Here is a 12,741-nt window from a genome sequence, read left to right as displayed (position 1 = left end):
GCGTTTCACAGGTTTATACTGATATGTTTTAAGAAAAACTTCATGATCCCTACTGCAGCAGGGGAGTGATGGCTTTACTACGGTCTTCTCTTGACTCTTTACTACTATCATGACCATTTTATACTTCAACGCATAACTATGCCGCTGAATAAATTTCAAATGGTGCATATTCTCTTACAGTTTGCTCCCTTCAAAACAGGCAGTAAAGGAACATTAGCTGAAAGGGCCAGATCCTTAGGACTTGAACCCCTAGCAGTGCTGTTCTCTAAGGGATTTGGGACCAATGCAGAAGCTGCAAAGCTAGTCCAACATGACACAAAAGGTTGTAAGATTTTGTTTTTGTTGAGACCCCTTGCGGAAAGCTTGATATAGCAATCACAAAGGTCAAGTGTATGTGTTCATTTGTGCATCTGGACCAATCTGGTCTGGATTGCATTTTTGTCTTACATTTTGCAATTTGGAAATAAATTTCCACAAATGCTCACCATCTTGAGATAAAATAGTGTTTGTTTTTATTATCTTGAAGGTCAAGGTCACGCTGAGAGGCAAAATGTCAAATTTTGCTTAAACACATTTTAACAGACCTTGACTTAGTCATTCCTATACCAATTTTGAAATAATTCGCCACAAATGAATGTCATGAGGAGACGGCATGTTGATTGTAACACCTGTCTCCCTACCTCAAAGTTCAAAGTCACACTTAAAGGTAAAAGGTTTTGGTCATAAAACAGCTTGTATGGACTGGAGCTTTATCATTCAGAATACAATGTTGAGATAATTTACCATAATTTACCAAAGAAAGGCTGCCCTGTGGAAAAGTAGTGTCACCGTTTAGGCAAAGACCATGGTCCAAATACTAAAATCAAACATATGCATAGGTTAGCTTGTTAAATGATTATAAGCAATATAAAGGGCTTGACATGCTGCTGTCAGGCATATAGTTACCATAAAAATTCGTGTGTAAAGTGTGAACTTAATTTTTTAGCTCGGCTGTTTTCGGAGAAAACCCGAGGTATTGTCGTAGCCAGCTTGTCTGCTGTCTGCGTCATGCTAAAACCTTAACATTGGCTCTAAAAACAAAGTGCTTTCACCTACAACTTTCAAACTTCAAATGTAGCTGCATCTTGATGAGTTCTACACACCACTAGGGTCATTAGGTTCCATTTTTGGGTCACTAGGTCAAAGGTCAAGGTCACTGTGTCAAGGTCACCCACAGCCGAGCATTGGCATCGGCAATGTGGTGCTCTAGTTTATTTTGCTTCAGGCCATGTTGAGCTGTGGTTTCTATTAAATAATTTCAGACCAAATTATGATATTTTAAACATAAAAAGTCCGAATAGTAATTAAGGTAATGAAAACAAGATCAGCAATGCAGGTTTGCCTAAGTGACATCATGTACAACGTAACGACTCCACTAAATTAACTGACTCCACCAAATGAACTGCATTTTATGCAGCAGATACAGTATGTCCATATCTTGCATGAGATTGAATTAAGTTAAGGTCAAGGTCACTATGACTATAAAGGCTTCTTTTCATTAACCCCATAAAGTATTGGGCTATTATAATGAAGCCTCGTGTTATACTTTATATTAAGACTTTGTTTGAAAGGTTTGTTTTGATCAAGGTCACTTTTATTAAAAGTGGTTAGATAAAAAAGAATGTTTTCTGCTTCAGTTCTGGAAAACATATTAAATTTTCAACAAAACACCTTTTGTGTATGGTTTAACTTTCCAACAACGAATATTGACAAAAATAACAGTTTAAAAAAATACCCCTCTTATAGGTATTATATATACACAAGGTATGAAACGCACTATATGCCTATTGCTGAAAGATTGTGGAACAAAAGACGTGACCGTTTTCATCGAAAACACACATGTTTCCATGCACTTGCCGGACAAAGGCAACTGGATTCAATAATAACATTAAAAGCTACGTAATTACACACCTTACCGATCATCTCTTCGGCAAATAACCTTAATATTCAATTAAATTCAACTTTCTCGCTATATGTCTGTGTTTTGCTGTCATATTTTGTTGATCGAATGCTCGGTTCTTAAACGCCATATCATTGGCCAACACAATGAGAACAACCAACCAGATGACGCGTCATAAAATTAAAATGGTGTACATGTGTAGATGAAACACCGAGTGACATATAGCGAGAAAGTCGAATTTAATTGAATATTAAAGTTATTAGCCGAGCAGGAGATCAGTTAGTAGTGTAATCTCGTTGCTTTTACTGTCTTTTAACGAATCCAGTTGCATTTTGTCGGCAACTGCATGGGAACATGTGTGTTTTCGATGAAAAAGGTCACGTCCAGTGTTCCACAATCTTTCAGCAATAGGCATATAGTGCGTTTCATACCTTGTGTATATATAATACCTTTACGAGGGGTATTTTTTTAAACTAAGTATTTTTGTCAAATTTCGTTGTTGAAAAGTCAAACCATACACAATAGGTGTACATTTAACAATCTGGAACCCCTGGGGTAAGCTCGTGGGGGGGGTATGGTGGGGGGGGGCAATTTTTTTTTATGATTCTGCTGCCTGTGGATCTTGTCAGTGTTAAAATATGTTTGTTTATTAATGGTTATCATGCTTTGTTTGTCAATGTTTATATTTTCTTGTTTATCAGCATTTATCATGCATTTGTTATCCATTATTATCATGCTTTATTTAGCAAATATAAGCTATGTTTATCATTCACTGTTTAATAGTGATTATCATGCTTTAATTATCATGCAGATCTGGGAAGTGTGAAGGAGGTACTTGAAGGGGTGAAACACATCATTGCTGACATGATTCATAAGGACCCGGAAATTATGGAGCTGGTTAGGAGCCTGTAAGTTCAGTAGATAGTATGAGCCTCGTTCTGAGAAAACTGGGTTTAATACATGTGCGTAAAGTGTTGTCTGCACAGGCTAATCAGGGACGACACTTTCCGCTTTTATGATATTTTCTGTTTAAAAAAGTCTCTTCTTGCCAAAAATCTAGTTAAGGCGGAAAGTGTCGCCCCTGATTATCCTGTGCGGACTGCACAGGCTAATCTGGGACTACACTTTACGCACATGCATTATGCCCAGTTTTATCAGACACGACTCATTTAGTGATATTAATAAGACAGATATAATTGTAAGCCAAAAAAGTAATTAAATAAAAAAAAAATTTTCATTTCAACATGTAATTCATATGAAACTTATACTATTATTTGGTAACTTTTATTACCGATGTAATGAAAAAGTTGCCTGATTCAAATTCTTCTTTGATGTCAAGATGTTCTATTGATGGAACTAACACTAGTACCTGGTGCCTTCAAGATGTTCTATTGATGGAACTAACACTAGTACCTGGTGCCTTCAAGATGTTCTATTGATGGAACTAACACTAGTACCTGGTGCCTTCAAGATGTTCTATTGATGGAACTAACACTAGTACCTGGTGCCTTTTGTTACCTTCAGTTCAAGAAAGAGTCCTGTTATACAATTGCATTCCACAAAGTCGAAGGCAAAGAAGTCTGAACCAAAACCAGGGACCAAACCAGAACCTGAACATAAGTATGAGACATACTTTGAATTCCAGCGATCTGCAGCTGCCATGCAACCTCATCAGGTGTAGTGCCTTTTTAGGGACTTGTTTATAGAGTTTCATATTGATAAGAATTGTAATTTATCATCATATCATTCAACAAGCATTATCTTTAGCATTTGAACTAGATTCTCTTTTTTTCCTTTACGAAAAGTTTTAAAATCATGCATTGAAATAAAGAGATTTAAAATGTATAGTTTATATAGGTTCTGTAAACTAAAAAAAAAAAATTCTAAAGGAACATGATTGGTTCTCTTATTAATACATGTGTATACAAACACTTAAGACTTATTCTGTAATAATGAGCAATGATTCATTTAAGGACACCTTAAGATTTCTATACTATTTCTTGGTCAAGTGTCTCATAGTCTGTCGTTAAAAAAACTTAATTACATTATCATTTTATCTTTCTACAGACCTTGGCAATTAACAGAGGAGAGAGTCACAAGATCCTGGCAGTGAAGGTGGACATACCTAAGAAGTTGGAGTTTGATATTAAAAGTAGATGCCTCTTCAAGTGGAGGGTTTGCAACATGAACCAGGACAGTGCCACAGTTTTCACAGATGCTGTTGAAGATGCATTATCTCGTCTGATTATCCCACAGATCACTAGGAATGTCAGGTAGTTGAATGGATTATCCCACAGATTACTAGGAATGTTAGGTATTTGAATGGAGTATCCCACAGATTACTAGGAATGTAAGGTATTTGAATGGATTATCCCACAGATTACTAGGAATGTAAGGTATTTGATTGGAGTATCCCACAGATTACTAGGAATGTCTGGTATTTGAATTGATTATCCCTCATATTGCTAGGAATATCAGATAGTTATATTGATATTACCACATATTACTAGAAATGTCATGTAGTTGAATGGATTATCCCACTGATTACTAGGAATGTAAGGTATTTGAATGGATTATCCCACTGATTACAAGGAATGTAAGGTATTTGAATGGATTATCCCACTGATTACTAGGAATGTAAGGTATTTGAATGGATTATCCCACAGATAACTAGGAATGTAAGGTATTTTAATGGATTATCCCACAGATTACTAGGAATGTAAGGTATTTGAATTGATTATCCCACAGATTACTAGGAATGTCAGGTAGTTGAATTGATTATCCCACAGATTACTAGGAATGTAAGGTATTTGAATGGATTATCCCACAGATTACTAGGAATGTCAGGTAATTGAATTGATTATCCCACAGGTTACTATGAATGTCAGGTATTTGAATTATTTATCCCACAGATTTCTATGAATGTCAGGTAGTTGAATGGATTATAGCACAGATTACATGGAATTTATGGTAGATGAATTGATTATCCCACATATTTATTGGATTGCTTATCTATTTTAACAGCCTATAATGTACAATATAATGGTGTCACCACGTGTTATGCATTCACCGTGCTATTTGTGGAGTTGCTGCAATTTTTGTGCAAGTGTAAATGTTGACAATTAAGCCTTCCTATAATTATGTTGCACTTAAAACAGAACAGTATTTGTTGACATCGTACATTTTACTATACACATAATTATGTAATGTAAACTTCAAAAACTCAAATCAACATCAAACTTTATGTCATCAGTCACACATGCCAAATTTCTTTCAGGTCTGAACTAACAAAAGAAGCAGAAAAATCGTCCATAGATGTGTTTTCCAAAAACCTGAAGCATCTTCTGTTGACAGCTCCACTTAAGGGAAGCATAATCTTGGCTTTGGACCCTGGGTTCTCCCATGGTTGTAAGACGGCCATCATATCTGTAACAGGTCTGTACAGAACAGCCATGTCCTGAACTTGTTTTTATGAGTATTCTTCTATTAATATTGTGTATCGTCAGTGGTGACCGTTGTTTGCCTTGACATGCTCATTTTAAACATTTGTGTACACAATATTCTTTAGTACCTTCAAAACTGATAACAAGTAAGTGCATATTTGCTTATATAACATTTTCCAGACTTTTGATCACTGCAAACTGCTTGTCTATTCAAAATGCTTGTACAAAAAAATGAACAGCCATTAGCAAATGTATAAGTGTCATTATGGTTTTTAAAGAATTAATAAAGTAAATTTTAAATTTCATAATAAGTCTACTGCAAACATTTGTTCAACCAACGTTTTTTGGTTACCATTCAGGGGTCTAGCTAGGCTCAAAATTTAGGGAGAAGTCACTTCTCCCTAAAGCCAAAAAAGAGAGAATTGGTAACATATTTGGGAGAAATGGTACATTTGCATCATAGATCTTTGTTTTACGTATATTTTGCAGCAACTTAAAGGATAAGTGGTTTCTGTTCAGCTTTCAATCAACTCTTCACTTGTTTTAATTACATTAAGACATGTTAAGTGTATAAAACCAACATTTTCCTTATTTCTCATTGATTGTTGATTATGATTGTACGTTTAATTACTTTTTTTTACTGAACAGGTGTATCAAATAAACTTCAATTGTAACAAGCCAGTTATGTTCAGAATCTTTTTACTTCCTTGTTAATTATAAGCAATTCAACATTAAATCAAATTCATATTTCATTACAAATATTTGTTTTAAATTAAAAATTCATTTAAAATCTCATTTTACAGCAGAGATTCCAAATCTGACCTGTAAATGAGCCCCATATTTATTGCCAATTTTTATGCAAGGTTACATCTTCCCATTTGATCATTCCTTAGTATTGCTTTAATGGGCCATTTAACATTGCTGAATCATAGTTATTGGTAGACAGCAGAAGGCAATTAATCAAAACATCATCTATTAACAATTTCAAGAAGTGTAATAGCTCCAGACTTTTCTTTTGAATGTTCAACTTTGCATGACCTGTACACTAATGGCTGAGAATCCTCCTGTGTCCAATTCTCCACATCAAATTGATTTTAATCGGTCAATGTCTGGCACAAAGTAAATCATTAAAAGGAGGAGAAGTCACTTCGCCTTCATTAAATTTATGTGAGAAGTGAAGATTAATTTGGCGAAGAAATCGCCCATTTCGCCCACTCGCGAGACCCCTACCATAAAGTTATTCAGACTTCACCTGTGGCTATTGCACATGTAATACTTTGAATAAACCCAAGGGGCTCACAGTGTTTTAGGTACAGCTTTTTAACCAGGTTTTCCGAAAGAAAAAACTGGTTATTAGATTGGCGAATGACGGCGGGCGGGTGGAACAAGCTTGTCCGGACCATAACTTTGTCGTTCATTGTCAGATTTTAAAATCATTTGGCACATTTGTTCACCATCATTAGACGGTGTGTCGCGCGAAAGAATTAAGTCGATATCTCCAAAGTCAAGGTCACAATTTCAGTTTGAAGGTAAAAAATGGCCATAAATGAGCTTGTCCGGGCCATAACTTTGTTGTTAATTGTCAGATTTTAAAATTATTTGGCACATTTGTTCACCATCATTAGACGGTGTGTCGCGCGAAAGAATTACGTCGATATCTCCAAGGTCAAGGTCACAATTTGAGTTTGAAGGTAAACAATGGCCATAAATAAGCTTGTCCGGGCCATTACTTTGTGATTCATTGTGAGATTTTAAAATCATTTAGCACATTTGTTCACCATCATTAGACGGTGTGTCGCGCAAAAGAATCTCGTCGATATCTCCAAGGTCAAGGTCACAGTTTGAGTTTGAAGGTCAAAAATGGCCGTAATGAGCTTGTCTGGACTGTTACTATGTCATTCATTGTGACATTTTAAAATCATTTGACACATTTACTCACCATTATTGGACGGTGTGTCGCATGAAAGAATTACGTCAATATCTCCAAGGTCAAGGTCGCCACAACTAAAAACTGATTTTGAAACAACTATGTAACTATGAACAATCAGTAACAATGCATATTTTGATTTTGAGTTGTCTCTCTTTGTCAGACTTTTCATGCCCCCGGTAGGGTGGCATATAGCAGTTGAACTGTCCGTGAGTATGTGTGTATGTCAGTCTGTCAGTCCGTCTGAAAAAAACACTTTAACGTTGGCCATAACTTTTGCATTATTGAAGATAGAAACTTGATATTTGGCATGCATGTGTATCTCATGAAGCTGCACATTTTGAGTAGTGGATGTTCAAGGTCAAGGTCATCCTTCAAGGTCAAAGGTCAGAACAATTTTTTTTATTTATTTCAAAGCGACGCAATAGGGAGCATTGTGTTTCTGACGAACACATCTCTTTTTTTTTCTAATTGAAATCAAAGTCAATTGTACACAAGGGGGTTAACAATACACATTTTGAATTGCCTCCCTTTATCAGACTTTTTTCAACTGAAAACCTGGTTTTGTGACAATTTTGTCCCTTGTTACTTTTATCCTGCTGCCTGGAATAAAAACTGATATTTCATACAGGCACTTGGACTGCAGTTCTAATAACCAGGTTTAGCATTCAGTGGACAGTTATTTACCGTAGTTACTGTTAGTTTTCGGACACCCTTTTTTTTTAGCAAAATTTTTTTTTTGGTACTCTTAATTTTCGGACATATGGGTTTTCGTCCATAATTGATGTCTATTGATTTTCAGACAGTTTATTTTACTGCGCCTTTCTACAGACTTCGGCCCTGTTTTTGCATATCTTGTGACACTTCGATCATGAATTTTTACGACCGGATTAAGGTCATAAAACCTGGCAAATGCATGCCTGCGGCCAAAGGGCCATTACATTCGCGTAATTGGGTAATTAAACGTATACCGGCAGAAAGTAATGGATTCATCCAACAGCATTTGAAACAGTGTCGTCCTATTAAGAAAGCAGAACGTTTTCTGTTTTTACTTTTTTGTTCTATATCATATCAGGCAAGAGTTAGCAAAGCTGTGAAGTTGTATTTATTTTTTGTAAGCAGAAGAAGAAGAATTAATCACAAGAAAATTATTGTATATTGATTTATTGCATTTATTTTAATATAATTCTAATTTTCGGTTACCTTAATTGTTGTCTCTAATTTTCGGACACCTGTAATTTTTGAATATTTTTCGTATCTAAATTTTCAGACACGAAAAAAAAAATTACGGTACATAAACTATAATTTATTTTTTAGTAATTCACAGTTACTGATGTTAAAAATAATTTATTTTTCAGTATGCCACAGTTATTTACGTTAAAAATTACTTATTTTTCAGTTATACACAGTTATTTACATTTCCATTAATGTACATGTATTTTTCTCTCAAGGTCAAATACTAGCGACCCAGATAGTGTGGCTACATGGTAAACCCAATGAAAGAATCAACCAGCTTTCTGTCTTAGAAGGCCTTATACACACCCACAAGTAAGACTACATATTGTTATCAATATACTTTATTAATTTTTCTGAGATTGTAAGATTTATTAGTTGTTTTGTGAAACCCTACTCATTATTCAGGTCATCCTCAATACATGAATATAATTATCAAGCACATTTCCATGTAATGATGCTGGTCTGGTGATTTCTGATTTCATCACAATGTCATGCTGTGAAGTACAGTCAAGTTACCATTACTGGAACATTAGCCATAGCGGATCACTTTGATGTTCAAGACTGCATATCGCCATAAATAGTATATAAACACATATAGAAAACAATTAATAACAAAAAATTAATATAATTTATAACTGGCAAATTAACTTGGTCATCGTAAACAACACATTTCATGTTTCGATAGTTCAAATAGCGTGTTAGATCCCCCCCTGAGTGATTTCAGTCACGTGATCCATTATGGCTACAACTGATCCGTCAATGCATGAATTTTGCGGCGAACAAAATATATCACAAATACATTTTGCCTGCGTTTAAAAATTTGACTATGTGCTGAATCAGTAAGCAAAGGTGATATTTAATCAAACTTGTGTAAAAGAAGTCTCAAAACATGTATTGCTATTCACCAGAACAACTTAATTACGCTACTGATCCGGTAATGGTAACTTGACTGTAGTTTAATTTTACATATCCTTTTCAATGTCCCAATCATATATATGTTTTTCTCCCCAGAGTTGAGATTGTTGCTATCGGTAATGGTGTAGCCTGCCGAGAAACTGAATCCGTTGTGTCGGGGCTTATCAAGAAGTCATTCCCCAGTCTGAAATATTGGTATGAAATGTTCACATTTACACATGGCTGTTTTGTATCTGAAATACTGGTATGATAGGTTCACATTTACATTTCGCTGCTTGAGATCTGAAATACTGGTATGATATTTTCACATTTACATACCGCTGCTTGAGATCTGAAATACTGGTATGAAATGTTCACATTTACATACCACTGCTTGAGATCTGAAATACTGGTATGAAATGTTCACATTTACATACCGCTGCTTGAGATCTGAAATACTTGTATGAAATGTTCACATTTACATACTGCTGCTTGAGATCTGAAATACTGGTATGAAATGTTCACATTTACATACCGCTACTTGAGATCTGAAATACTGGTATGAAATGTTCACATTTACATACCGCTGCTTAAGATCTGAAATACTGGTATGAAATGTTCACATTTTCCTCAGGCTGCATGGGATCTGAAATACTGGTATGAAATGTTCACATTTACATACGGCTGCTTGAGATCTGAAATACTGGTATGATATGTTCACATTTTCCTCTGGCTGCATGGGATCTGAAATTCTGGTTTTGAATGTTCACATTTACATATTGTTTCTTGGGATCTGAAATTCTTGTAATAAATGTTCCTTTTTTTATATGGCTGATTTGAATCTGAAATAATGATATTAAGTTCACATTGACATATTCTGCTGGTGTGTTCAGATATTCAGATTATATAACTTATTGTTTCAGCATAGTCAGCGAGTGTGGCGCCTCTATCTACAGTGTCTCCGATGTGGCCAAGGCAGAAATGCCTGATCTTGACCCTTCATTAAGAGGAGCAGGTTGGTTTGCTTTGTCTGTGTTCTGTTCTATTTCCTTATATGGCTATATTGAAAAACTTCCAGCTCTGAACAGGTGAGTTCCTTTGGTCACATGTAAGTGCCTTAGGGCCTATCAGAGCTCCAGATAAGGATTTAGTCTAAAGGGTATTTCACCACCTGATATTAGTGTTAAAGCGTATTTTACTCCTTTGTTTCAGCCATAAAGGGTATTATGGAATTTTTAGTGTTATTTTCCATTTCCATAGAAAACTGACAAAATAAATGGCCTATTTAATCTAGAAATATTATTATTTGTTATTTATATAAAATGATCCAAACAGAATGAATTTAAAATCATGATATGAACAGACTTTCTTTAAAATTATTCCCGCAGGAGCCGCAGGTCGCTTAAAACGTCCCTTTTTTGATCAACAAACATGATGGGCCGCATGATTTTTATTACAAGCTTAGTTTGATTGACTTACTTTTTATTCAAAGGTAAACTTACACTAAAAACTCAACTGGATTATTGGTTAAACCAGTTAAGTACTTTAATCGATATAAAATACGTACCAAGATTTGTATTGCGTTTTGTTATGTACTGGGCCGATTTTTAATGTGTTTTTGTTTTTTTTCAATGCGTAAATACGCAGATAAGCTTCTTATCTGGAGCTCTGGGGCCTATGTATTTAAAGTTTGTTCACATGTATAAACAAATTCAGGCTATTAAGGATGAAAATATGGGTCATATTTTCTTTGATATTCAAATTCATGTTTTCTTTCACTCATGAAATCCACAAAAACAAGAAAGAGTTCACAGTATACCATTTTTCTACAACCAGTGTCAATAGGAAGGAGGCTGCTGGACCCACTTGCTGAGTTTGTGAAAGTGGATCCTAAACATCTAGGTGTGGGACAGTACCAGGTAAGATTTAACCCTTTCCCACAAGGTAAAAATAGCTATATGGAACCAGCATTAAAAATTAACAGCCTGCAAGTAACTCGCAGTCTGTTCAAGTTTTACGCTGTTTGCTGCTCATCAATATCTTGGGGTTGGAAATGAAGCCTTAAACAAGAAATGTGTTTGTCAGAAACACTATGTCCCCTTCTGCGCCATTTTTTTTTTTGACCTTTGACCTTGAAGAATGACCTTGACCTTTCACCACTCAAAATGTGCGGCTCCATGAGATACACATGCATGCCAAATATCAAGTTGCTATCTTCAATATTGCAAAAGTATTCATAAAATTAGCGATTTTGGCCACATATATTTGACCTCTGACCTTGAAGGATGACCTTGACCTTGACCTTTCACCACTCAAAATGTGCAGCTCCATGAGGTACATATGCATGCCAAATATGAAGTTGTTAACTTCAATATTGCAAAAGTTATTGCAAATATTGAAGTTGGCGCAAACCAACCAACCAACAGACCAACAGACAGGGCAAAAACAATATGTCCCCTACTATAGTGGGTGGGGGACATAAAAAACTTGAATATAGGAAGAAAGGTCTTAAATTTAATTTGATTTTGTGAGGGAAGACAAATGCATGTAAATGCGTATCTGAGTGGTAACGGGTTAAGATTTGAAGAAACTAAGTTACACACTTTTGTATTTATAAAAATGTGCTTAAATATTTTTATTTTACACATTAAAACATTTGAGCTTTAAATGTAAAACTGGACTATGTTGGTCTGCATGTAAATGTAACATGTTTTAAATTCACAAAAGGAAAAATGATATTTTGTGGGTTTAATTATTTCTAAAGACTGACTGAAAATATTTTTGCAGATCTTTGCTAAAAAAATCATTGACAGTACAATGTGAAGTGTCAAATGGAGTGCCTATATGACCAGTTGTGAATATCTTGCAGCATGACATGCCCCAGAGTCAGTTGAAGAAAGCTCTGGATCTGACAGTAGAGGAGTGTGTGAGCTTTGTGGGTGTGGACATCAACACATGCAGCCAGTGCCTGCTTAGGTATGGCTCACTTTGTGGGTATGGACATCAACACATGCAGCCAGTGCCTGCTTAGGTATGGCTCACTTTGTGGGTGTGGACATCAACACATGCAGCCAGTGCCTGCTTAGGTATGGCTCACTTTGTGGGTATGGACATCAACACATGCAGTCAATGGCTGCCTAGGTATGTCACACTGTGTGGGTGTGGACATCAACACATGCAGCCAGTGCCTGCTTAGGTATGGCTCACTTTGTGGGTGTGGACATCAACACATGCAGCCAGTGCCTGCTTAGGTATGGCTCACTTTGTGGGTGTGGACATCAACACATGCAGCCAGTGCCTGC

General features: G+C 35.7%; 1 protein-coding gene across 4 annotated transcripts in view; it reads left to right on the top strand.

Moving 5' to 3' along the window:
- Positions 1–12,741, top strand: part of LOC127875120 (S1 RNA-binding domain-containing protein 1-like) — a 52,061-nt gene that overhangs the window by 24,106 nt on the left and 15,214 nt on the right. For all 4 annotated transcript variants that reach the window (XM_052419947.1, XM_052419948.1, XM_052419949.1 and 1 more), the window contains 10 exons: positions 181–322; positions 2,751–2,847; positions 3,464–3,614; positions 4,007–4,212; positions 5,217–5,374; positions 8,761–8,857; positions 9,557–9,655; positions 10,363–10,454; positions 11,276–11,358; positions 12,309–12,415. In XM_052419947.1, coding sequence (XP_052275907.1) covers positions 181–322; positions 2,751–2,847; positions 3,464–3,614; positions 4,007–4,212; positions 5,217–5,374; positions 8,761–8,857; positions 9,557–9,655; positions 10,363–10,454; positions 11,276–11,358; positions 12,309–12,415 — 1,232 coding nt within the window. The remainder of the gene's footprint in view (positions 1–180; positions 323–2,750; positions 2,848–3,463; positions 3,615–4,006; positions 4,213–5,216; positions 5,375–8,760; positions 8,858–9,556; positions 9,656–10,362; positions 10,455–11,275; positions 11,359–12,308; positions 12,416–12,741) is intronic.

This window comes from Dreissena polymorpha, chromosome 3 (assembly GCF_020536995.1).
Source record: "Dreissena polymorpha isolate Duluth1 chromosome 3, UMN_Dpol_1.0, whole genome shotgun sequence".
NCBI classification, from domain to species: Eukaryota; Metazoa; Mollusca; class Bivalvia; order Myida; family Dreissenidae; genus Dreissena; species Dreissena polymorpha.
Note: the sequence above shows the minus strand (reverse complement) of the source record. Positions and strands in the feature narration are given on the sequence as shown.